Raw genomic sequence first — 12205 nt, 5'->3', positions numbered from 1 at the left:
CGATTCCCACCTCAATATTTCTGACGAGGAGAGAGGAGGTGAAGTAGTGCTCCCCGCTGGCCCCACCCTTCAGGGTGACTAGGATGCTGCCGTAGAGCTGGGCACCGGGTCCGCCCTCCTTGGAGGGCCAGTATTGTGGGCACACCTGTCAAGAGATAATGGTGGCATGTCAGGGAGCGGCTGAAGAGATTTTTGAGATCTGATTACCACTTTCTCATGATATGATGACATCAACAACCAAAAAAAACAAAAAAATAAATGAATAAATGGTTGTGAGGAATGACAATGAATCATGATGCCAACACAATGATGGCAGCAAAAAAAAAATGTAACATGAATACTGCTGATACTACTTCTACTGCAGCTGCTGCTGCTGCTACTACTACTGCTACTACTACTTTTACTACTACTACTACTACTACTACTACTATACTACTACTACTACTACTATTACTACTACTACTACTACAATTAATACTTACTACTACAATTAATACTTACTACACTTATAATAATCATTAATAATCAGCATTATAATTATGTAACATTATAACAAAATAGATATGATGATTGAAATCCAATAATGTTAGCAGAAAAGGGTTGTATTGGACAACTCTTGGGAGTTCTGAATAGAAAATAGGTAACAATCATTATTAAAGCTGTAAAGACTAAAAAACAACTTTTCCAATCTTTTTCACCAAGCATAAACAATTGCCAACTGATATAATTTGAAATTAATAGTCAATTGCATAATAACAACATCGACATAATCTTATTTTGTCGTTTTCATCGACATTTCAACTTGAATGTGGAGTATTTGAGACACTATAGTAAGCCACCTACAAACACAAGAAACCATAAAAAAAAGCAATGGAAAAGAATTAAATACACCTTTTTGGTAAAATGATGTAATCTTACCTTTCCAAGCTCATATGGAGAACAGAGACAGACGACGGTCCTGGACTGCTGCTCCCAAACCATTGTCCAAAAGCTGTCTGGGGAGTCTGGACCAGTGACCTTGGCTGCTATGTACTTACAACCTGAAGCTGTTTGACCCTGTAGACATCCCATAGAAAAGGAATTCTTCTTAAGAAGTCATTAAATCATTAAATCATGTGGACATTTTTTTTTTTGTAACCTGACCACACTTAATTCATAAGAGGGGAGTTAATATCCTATGTTTTCTGACTGAAATTTCATCTTAACATCCTTCTCACGTGTTTATTGAATAAGAATTTCAAACAAAAGTTACATGTAAGGAGCAGAGGAAAAAATTAGGAATAGGTTGACTGATGGTCTTATTTCTATCATGGGTTTGAAGTTGTCATTTCAAAATTCTTTGAACATCTAAGAACCTTTTAATAAGAGAGAAAATTATAGATATCTTCACCAGGGAGAAATGATATCTCTCTGAAGACTAAAGAAGCACAAAACAAAACAGAATACCATCAAAGTGCTGGCAAGAAATAACATAACTAGTGAAAATGCAAAACTCATTGCAAGGTACATCAAGAGTCAAAGGTCATCACACAACTTTGTTTTCCCCACATATGTACAATCTTCTAAAACACTCAGTTATTGAAAGGATGCTCATGAATGCTGGAAAATTTTGCTGGAATCATTAAACAGTGTACAAAAAAAAAAATGACATCATTGCATGGCAACAAACCCACCCTGACATAGCTGGCATCGATAGTGCAGTCAGCCTTTGTTGGGCCTGGACTTGTTGGGACTGGTACTCTTGTCTTTGAAGGAGACTGGTGGACAAGATGACGTAACTTTGGGGTGATCTTCTTTTTAACATCAGGGTACATCGTATGGTGGCCTGGAAGGTTCTACACTCACAAGAAAAAAGAAAAAGAAATGAAGACATATACAATACAATGAATAAGTATTGAGTACAAAAGTATTTTCATACTTAATCTTGTATCTCTGGTCCATTTCATGAGCAAGTTTGCAATTATAAAAGTGACTGTACAGTACTGGTTGAGATGAGGATTCAGCTTGTAACGTTCTGCGAGATATTTAGAAACCACTTTATGAAACGTTACAGAGCATGCAACTCCATGGGGAGTCTATCCGATGAAAACTGGTCTTGAAATGACTGAGACATCCAAAAAGAAGGTCAAACAAAGAGATCCCAATAAAAGTCGGGGCCTTTCAATTTTATTAGGATCGCTTTTTTGGATATCTAAGCCATCCCAAGACTAGCCCTCATCAACCAAAAGCTGAATCTTTTTTGGAACTATATCCTATTTCACAAGAGGTTTCTCATTATCTCACCAAAAAGTGTTACAATCCTTACGTTAGGTCCCGACCAAAACTATACGATCCCTTCAAGGCGCAATAATTGCAGTTACTATGGCAACAGCCAGGATGTATATTCAATTAGTTGCAACTATTCAAATTTCTGTGAAAGTGATGGCGATTGCGACTTTAACATGGTAATTGGAATCACGTTAGAGTCAAGGGCCCTGATCAAAGAGATGGTAAAATACGAAGACTGTATCACCACTTATGATTAGTATCATAAATTTAACAAATATTCAGATGAAACAATCATTCCTTTTCCTCATGTTGACATCAACAGTCCATTTGACACCATGTGACTGACAAAAATACTGATGGTACATTGCAGAAGCAATATAAAGGGAGAACAGAAAGGAACCCCAAAATTTGTGTGTGTGTGTGTGTCTGTGTGTGTGTGTGTCTGTGTGTGTCTGTCTGTCTGTCTGTGCAGCAGAGAGTGGAAGGAGGCTGGAGAGTACACAGTTAACTTCACTGCGATAAGGTGGTATGTGCTGTTACCTCAAACTCTTCTTCAATGGCCTCCCTGTAGCTGTAAAACTTTGCCAGCGCACTTTCAGTCAGATAATGGGAAGGTAAGGCCTGCAACAACAACAACAACAATAAAAATAGAATTGATGATCATAAAACAACTCTACATGTGATTTGTTGCAGTAGTTGCATGACCTGAAACAAAGTCTGATGGAATATTTGTCAACTTATGGTCAAGGACAGTGGGCTGCTTGTACTCTTTATCAGTACAAATGTATTTCAAAAAGGTAGGTTCACATCACAGAGCAATCTAGTGTGTTACATGCATCTCATAGGCAGAAATAATTCCAAATCAGGAAAGCTGAAATACATCTCTTATCAGAAGAAAAAGAAATATTACAATTTTACAGTGAGCAATCTGTAGAATCAGGGAGACTCTGCAAAGTTCTCAGTTTGCCATATCCCCTTTGTCTAGAATGAAACAGACAGCTGGATACAAAGATAAATAGATAGATAGATAGATAGATAGATGGATAGATAGATAGACAGATAGATAGAGAGAGAGAGGTATAGATAGATAGATAAATAAAGATAGATAAAGATAGATAGATATGGATAGATAGATAGATAGATTGATTGATAGATAGATAAAGATAGATAGATAAAGATAGATAGACAAAGATAGATAAATAGATAGATAGATACATACATACATGCATACATAGATAGACATATAGCAGCTGTAGATCTACAGAAATATACAAAGACAGAAAGATAGATATATAGATAGATTGACATCATATGTATGTATATTATATGGATTGATAGAAAGATAGATAGATTGACATATATTATACATGTACATCAGTCTACAGACACATAGTACATGGATAGAAAGATAGATTGATAGATAGACATACATGTAGATCTACAGAAATACATATATTGAAAGACAGATAGAAAGATAGCTGGATAGATACAAAGATAGACAGATTGACAAATAGAATGACTGAGAGCTAAACAGATGAGACAAACAGTTATTAGATAAAGTTCAATGAGTTATTGACGCGTTCTACAGATGAATGACACTATATAAATGCTGTTTGAACATCATCATGAAGTTGATCACCTATATCCACACATATACCAAATGGTGGAGAAAAAAACCCCAACCATATCTACAAGTCATGACTAAGCTCTGAATCAATGAATTGTTGACATATGAATAGTTTTCCTTTTAGATCCCTCTGGATTGGTCTTAAGATGAAACAGACTATCCATCACCTAACCCACTGTGTGCATGTAAAAACACATGGGGCTGAAAAAGAATAAGTGTCAGCCTTCAGAAGTTTTAGGGGGAAAAAATCAATGTGAAAAGCAAACCCACATGCACAAGACATGAAAGGGGGGGGGGGAGACATGCCTTCTTTAAGTAGCACATTGAATTATTACTATGAATATTCTTTACACAACCTTTTGCCAAGATTGATTTGAATACTGCAGCCATACAACTGACAATGTAGAAGTATAAAACCACCTGCCAAGAGTGACCTCCCCTATTTTTGTTTCCCACCAGTACTTGCGTTGCTTTTGGAGGCTTGGCTGGACATGACCAAAAATGGTTGTCTATCTGCTACAAATGTCGCGATTTAAAAGGAAAGTCTATCTTGATATTATGTTGCTTTGTAAGATAAGAGAAAAATCAGAGAAGTAGAGCAACCAAAAATTTTGTGGAAAAAAAAGATATAAAAAGAAAGTTATGAGGTTCTGTCAAAGTTTAGAGAATGAAACAAATTGGCAACACTGTATGATGTAGTTATTGAGTAGTTCTCCATTTGGCTTGTACACAAAAAGTCACCAATTTTTCATTTTTCTGCCAAGAAAAAATTTCTTCAGACCTGTTCTTGGTATTGGTAATACATTTTTGCATGTCCTCATCAACAGGCGAGTTCAGTCTGTACTCAAATGTCTAAGAAAAATGAAAATTTTGTGATTTTCTGTGTACTGTTACAAATGAAGAGCTGCTCAACAACTACATCACACAGAGTTGCCAATTTGTCTTAGTCTCTATACTTTAATTTCAACAGTTCATAACTTACATGTGTCTCAATTTTTTTTTCCCAAAATTTTTCACTGATCGACTTCTTGGATTTTTTTTTTCTTTTCATTCAAAGCAACATACTATTAGGATGGACTTTCCCTTTAAAGAGAAAAAGAGGAAACCCCTTTCAGACTGTACAACCTTTCCCTGGATGAGGAAACGGCAGAAGTGCCCTTTGTTTGTTTGAGTCTGTTTTTTTCTCATTTCCCCGCAGGGCAAGAGCTAAATTCAGCAGCATATTCCCTCCTACACATGAAAACATTATCATTGGCAGATCTTGATTGAAAGCCCTCCTGCAATTGCCGCAAAATTTCTGGTGTTCACGACATTATGGCTAAAAAAAAGGCACATTATAAATGTGACTCAATTTTGAGATCAAACCACCTCCTTTGACAAACAATGAAAAAATGAGGCTTTTCTGTGAAATTCCTGACATTTCACTATTACTGCACAAGATATGACTTCTTCCTCTTACAGCAAAAAAAAAATATATATATTATGCTACATTTTTCAAGTGAATGATGCTGTAATCCGAGGAATGTGATGTGTTGACTTTCAGATCAAGAATGCCTCCTTTGAAGTACAATGAAAATTGAGACTTTTCTGTGAATTTCCTGACATTTCATTATAACTGCATGAGTAGGCCCTACATGACTTCTTTCAGCCATGATTTCTTACAAAACACACATCACACACACACACACACACACACAAAAAAAATGGCCAACAACTTATACGTGCTTAATTTTTCAAGTGAATAATGCAGTAATGTAAGGAATGTGATGTGACACAAACAATGCAATACGCCATCATTCCAGTCTCATGTTTTAAGTCTATTTCTGACATGGGGTCCCTGACAATCCTACTCAGAGAAGGGATACCAGTCTCTGTATTGAACACAAGAAGGAAATGAAGCCATAACATGTCAACACTATCTCTCTCTCTCATCACGATAACTTTTTGCCGCCTTACTATTTCCTGTACCAGGTTACTCTGAACAATAACATGGATTTCACGGAACTGAAGCATCAAGGATCTTTGTACATCATAACAAAGAGTGAGAGAGTGTCAAATAGGTTCCTGTAGCTTTCTTTGGAAGCCATGTTAAAAACATCACATGAAATGAATCTTGCAAATCATATTGTAACAGGAAGTGGCATACAGTGAAAAATGTTCATGTGCATTTTAATTCCATGAATTTCGCGAGGGCCAAGATTCGCGAAACTAAAATGCACATGAAAGTTCTTGTCTACACTATATACGCATTGAGTGTTATAGAGGCAACTCGCGAAAATTTCATGCCGCGAAAAAGGCCGTCGGTTCCAATTCGCGAAAATTTCACGCAGCGAAAATTGTGTGTTTTTCAGTAAAAGTACAGAAGCATTACAAAACTGCTTTATACATCTTGTGATTAGATAACGTCTGATGGGCTGGAAGAAAATAAAGTTTCTTTTACAAAGACAACTTTCATCTATCTTTTGTGAAGGGAGAATGTATGTTTGGTACTTTATCACTTTCAACAACTAATGCTGTGAAAAATATCATGCTATCTACAGTAAGCATTTATAAGAAACAAACACTAATAAAATGCAATAGTATATAGCTTAGTGAAGGAATGAAATCACTGTAGTAACCGCAAAGTGACACCATCGCCTCCCCCCCCCCCCCAGAAAACATTGTGTTTTGAAATAGCAATAAATGTTCTATCTAGGAAAGCAGCAATATTACTAATACTTTGCAATGTATGTGATGTTTACAGAAACAAAATGAAGTCTCTATTCCTTGGCCACACAAAACTAATTAAAATACATGTATGCATCATGAGATATATTTCAGCTGACATGATTGAATATGAAGTTAAGCATATATTGCACATGCAAATGATAGAACTGGTTTAGAATAAGTTTCCAAAATCTATCTGATTTCTACTACATTGTTTTGTAACAAGTTACAAATTTAAACTTGTAAGCTGATATAATCACAATATGTTTTACATCACAATACAATACCAAATTGTTTATCTTGGTGAATTATTACAATTTATTGGTATCACAATGTTTTGCTGTCATGTTTCACTATTTTGTATATGATACCCTGTACACCTTACCATGTATTGTCTACCTACATTATTCTTTTGCTCAGAGTTATATGTACATTATGTTCTGTTGGAAATATTTGAAATTGAAATTTAATTGAATTATTTGCCTTCAGGGAGTCCAGTGTCAAGATTGAATCATTTTGCATCCCACTAGAAACTATAAGTTTACCAAGTCTCATTATGTGGTAACATTTCGCCTCCCAACATAAGATGGTACATAGTGAGTAGATCACAAAGAGTGGACAATAGTTCATAAATTTTGCTGAAATGCAAACAAGCACTTGCTGACTTTGGTCCCATAAATATAGGCCCTACTGTTAATAACAATACACAAGGTTTATACACATTCAGAAGATCCTTATTGCAATGAACTGCAGGATGAGGTGCATTTGGATGTACTTTTTGAGTAGAGTTACTTCCTCAGTTACCACAGGTGATAAAATGGGGGCAAAAGGCACTTCGTTGTGTTTGGTCTCCAATCTAGATCAAACCATTAAATCTTGTTTGATGTACAGATTGGTGTTGCACAACAAACATCCATTACACCTGACAACCATTTACTTCCAAGGCAATGAACATCTTTTCCTCTTGTTTTCAATGAACAAAGCAAGCAAATGTACCACTTCTAATATACAAACTACAACAACAAAAACAAAGATTTTCCTATCGCAATGGATCATAACCACTTTGACATGCTACCAGGACCCAACGAGCCAAGCATACAAAACTTCACAGACGTTTATCTATGACTTGATGCCATAAAATGTATGCTCACTTTATTTTCAGTTGCAGTTATGATGATATCGTAAAATGTACACAATAATTGAGATAAAGTGCTCTCATTTATTTGTTGACATGAACATCTACTTTGACTCTATGCCAGAACTTTTCAAACATGCCTCACGTGCCCATATCACACGTCTGCATGACAACTACAGCAAATTGGCCTTTCTCGACTGGTACACTGCAAATGGACGGTAAAATACACTGAATATTGACTAATGATTCACACACTTAGATTTTTCTGTCAGTCCCCTTAGTATGGAGAAGGAACGAAAGAGAGAGAGAGAGAGGACCATGAGAAGAAGAAGAAGACAGAAACAAAGAGGAAAATAGTGAATAGTTTATGGTGAGGACAATAAGGGAATCACATGCTGACATTATAGGCAGTTTTACAGTGAACAGCAATGAGAGAGTGTACAGTCTATGCCTACAGAACTGGTACATGGCAAACTTTTTAATCTGATTTACACCATTACTGCTCCACAATGCAATACCCCCACCATGAGGATTGTGTCCATGGCTGCAATTATCATGTGTTTGTGATATCTATGATAAAAAAAAACACATTATGGGAAGGTCATACAATTTCTACATGAATGGGGGGGGGGGGGCAGTTTGCTATCATTGTTACTCCATGCACACATCATGATCTTGACAATTTTATCATCAAGCTCACCTCCAATCAGAGAAAAGTTTAAAATGTTTTGTAAAATTAAAAGTCACCAAAGTAAATGGCTACACTATAAAGATGAGAGCACGCACAGAGCGTAGAGTATTAACCTGTTGAGGACGGACTGATTTTGCTACAACACACACTTCCCCTAGACATCTGCCCGAGTATAATTGGGACTCATCCTCAACGGGTTAGAGAGGTGTAGAAATGCTCACCTCCTCCGGTTCCTCCTCCTCCGCCAACACTGTCTCCTCGTCGTCGATCACCAGTCCATGGTTGATGGAGCTGGTGAAGTAGCCCCGGTAGGTGGGGGAGCTCAGGCCGACACCTGTCCTGCTCGGGGAGGACACGCCCCTCATCTGATGGGACTCGCTCAAGGCATCCTGGAGCTGTTTGCCGTCAAAGTAGTACCGATCCACAAAGCTCGTTTGAGACTTTCGTATTCTGTACACCTGAATAGAGATGAGAGGAGGACTATTACAGACAATGTTGGGTAATGGCACTTTACATAAAATCATATGCCATGAAATTATTCTACAATGATGGTTCATCGTCTTCAAATACTCTTTCTGACACCCATTTTCCCTCAAAACATCCCCCCCCCAAAAAAAAAACCAAACAAACAACAAACTGTAAAATTAAATGAATAACCCCATGCATCCCAAATTCCCCCTTCCCTTCCAAATAGTTTGACAAAAACTGTTAACTCATCGAATGAGTGGAATACCTGCAGATTAATATGAGGTGAACACACAGAAACATACCGATGTAGTGCATATCATTGTACACAGATGTAAACAAGATGGGACTTTTTTCTTTCTATTTTAATGAAACAGTTTACATCAAGTATATTTCTTCCTACTGTCATATCATTCAAGGAATAGAAAATAAAGTCTTTCATGTAGATTCCAACTTATTAAATTGCATGATTTTCATGCACAATATAACACACAAGATATTTCATAATCACTTGAGAGCTAACTAGTTTGACATGTCTGTATAGTGAATTAGAGATGACTTACTGGCATTTTTAGTCATTATTTTGTGTCAATGGTGTCTAATATTCATCTTTCACATTCACTGATCTGTTATGTTTGAATCACTGCATTAATTAAACACAATGAACTCAATAGGGTGAATTCTCAAAGTTCTCCTTAAAGATTTCATTCTCCACATACACCTGCAATTGTCACTACTGCAAGGGAGGTACATTGTACATGTAGCGTACACTATGTACATTATGTGGTGCTCAGAACATCCTTTGAAACCCCTCTTTGTTTAAAGACATTCAATATCACCACATACCTCACTCACCGCAACATTAGAGTCAGAGGGGGCAAACCCCCATGACTAAGTTAGAATATAGGCACCTTGGATCTATCAAATATGACTTAGGTGAGGACACAAGTCAAATGGTGACCCTCCCCTCAATAGCTCCCCAACACCGATGACTCCTTCCCTCATCTCCCCCCTCTCCCTCCCTCCCCCCCCAAAAAAAAAGCCCAACTCTTCCCAGATCTCTGCTGAAGAAGAGATCTCACAGAGTTCTTGGAAAGTAAGTAACGTCCACACCATACAGGATGGGTGAGAAAGCATGCAATAAGCAAACGCAATGCGACATGAAATGGACAGGAAGAAGAACTTGCCTTGAAGCCAATGAGAGACAGGATGATGCCGAAGACCAGGGCACACACGGTGAGAGTGACCGCTACCACCATTCCCTGCGCCTCATCATCTGGTGGTGTAGGGGGGTCAGTGGTCTGTTGCTCAGTGGTCAGCAGGTATACTTCTTGAATCTGTGAATGTTCCATTTTGTGTGTGAGAAAAAGAGTCAGGTTGAGTTTGGGCGTCTTTTTTTTTTTGCCTGCAAGTAAAAGCAGCACTTCCCTTCCTATGTTAATGAAGGGACACTAGACTTGGCTGATGATTTCCACAATGAAATTGAGAGCAATAGAGTAGCTTCACTGCATGAGCCATTGCACAAGGGAGTTTTGGCACATGCAATGGTCGTGAGAGAGAATTTCTCAAATGAGCAGTCACATTCAATTTACCGACATTATCATTACAGCAGGCACTGTGTAAGAATGGGATGTCAGATTTGGGGTAGGGAGAGACAAAAATATTGGAGAGTATATAGAGGCTTTTCAGAGCAAACCACAGCCTAATCTGCGGCAGAATATCATTGCAAAATTCATATTCCACTCTAAGCCAACATAATCACTGATGGTAATACTAATTCTTGGATAAGCCTGACGTCATTCTATGCAAATTCTACCAGAGATCTCATTGTGAGTGATAGGCACCTCCTCTCCGTGCCTACCCCCCCCCCCCCCACACACACTGCTGTCACAGTTGCTTTCAAAACAAGGACACACAGATATCTATTAATCAATTCCATCAACTCCAATTACTCCAGTCTCTGACAGCGTTTATAGAGTAGAGTGCTGGAAATTCTACAGGCCGAGCATTGCACCTAGTTTGAACTTTACGCAACACTTATCAATGCTGATGAAAATGTCACACAAGATGCTGCAGTCTCAGGATTTTAATAAACCTGGTAAGTACATCTCTTGCCTCCTTTTAATCAAATCAAACTCTATTGTCTAAATTCAAATCTTTGGGGTTTATCATGTCTCTGAGCTGATATGGAAAAACAATGAAGAAAATTAAGCTAGAGGCTTAAATGAATTCATGCTGCATTATCTTTTTTGCCTGTTCTTTTCAGAATACTATCTGATTCATACTTCCTGTTTCAAGAAATAATGTAAATGTGCAATTTCAAACTATTATGTAGTTAGACTTTGGAGAATTGATTTTGAATACAATAGGCCATAATTGCATTGGATATACTTTAATAAAATGTTTAAAGAGTGCCAAATAAGCAACTTTATTTTCTTGACAGGCAAGTAAAGTTGCATTCCATAAATGTTTTTAAAATTGCTGTGCAGAGTATCATTTTGATCTCTCCTGGGCACTGAAGAGAAGAAAGAAAAAATTGATGGACAATTGATGGAAGGCAATTATAACTGCTAAACATAAACTTTGAAATAATTGTATAGGCTCTTTGTTATAAGTTTCTTCTTGTGTTAATACTCAGCTCTAAATCCATAGCCAGATGATGACAAATAGTCTTAAATTCTTGAATCATAACTTTTCTCCAAAAACTAAATATGTGCATTGCCCTGTCTGAAACCTTGACGAGTTAATTGAATTACCCGTCAGCATTACTCATCCCGTGATAAACCAAGTAGTGTCTGAATGACCCCAATCCACCACTTAGCACAACCTGTTTCACATGTAGGCCTCAAGTACCATCAACAAAACATCAACAAGGGTAACCATAGCAGGAAGTCCCCAGTTTAGAACCAATAACCTGTTCAGAGTCTACCCATCCTTGTCTGTTTTTAACCCGTTGAGGACGAGTCTGGAGTATACTCGGGCAGGAGTCTATGGGAACTGCGTGTTGTAGCAAAATCAGTCCGTCCTCAACGGGTTAACATATCAAAAAGTTCCCTCCAAAAAAGTGATTCGCCTCATTCTAGCAGGTTGCTAGGTCAGTTTGTTGTTGTTGTTGTTGTTGTTGTCTTGTTCTTTTTATTTTTTCCCCAAAATCTCTCTTTCTCTCTCCGGTCAGTGACCTACGCACTAGGAATATGTCACACAGACTGGGGGTATAATAGGCCTACTCACAAGTATCTTCGGAAAGTACTATAGTTCATTCATCAGGCAGATTCGAACACATCCAAGTATCTGCACAAGCTTGATTATGTAC

The 12205-nt window shown here is 37.5% G+C and overlaps 1 protein-coding gene across 1 annotated transcript in view; it reads right to left on the bottom strand.

The window, feature by feature from the left end:
- Window positions 1-12205, bottom strand: part of LOC139732537 (uncharacterized) — a 30415-nt gene that overhangs the window by 5215 nt on the left and 12995 nt on the right. Inside the window, exons 3-8 of the mRNA XM_071643392.1 lie at window positions 10080-10229; window positions 8649-8885; window positions 2809-2889; window positions 1674-1835; window positions 919-1056; window positions 11-145 (exon numbers count right to left, since the gene is read on the bottom strand). Coding sequence (XP_071499493.1) covers window positions 11-145; window positions 919-1056; window positions 1674-1835; window positions 2809-2889; window positions 8649-8885; window positions 10080-10229 — 903 coding nt within the window. The remainder of the gene's footprint in view (window positions 1-10; window positions 146-918; window positions 1057-1673; window positions 1836-2808; window positions 2890-8648; window positions 8886-10079; window positions 10230-12205) is intronic.

Source organism: Diadema antillarum, unplaced genomic scaffold, assembly GCF_040938485.1.
Source record: "Diadema antillarum isolate AM-2024a unplaced genomic scaffold, OU_Dant_1.0 seq00000430_RagTag, whole genome shotgun sequence".
NCBI lineage: Eukaryota > Metazoa > Echinodermata > Echinoidea > Diadematoida > Diadematidae > Diadema > Diadema antillarum.
Note: the sequence above shows the minus strand (reverse complement) of the source record. Positions and strands in the feature narration are given on the sequence as shown.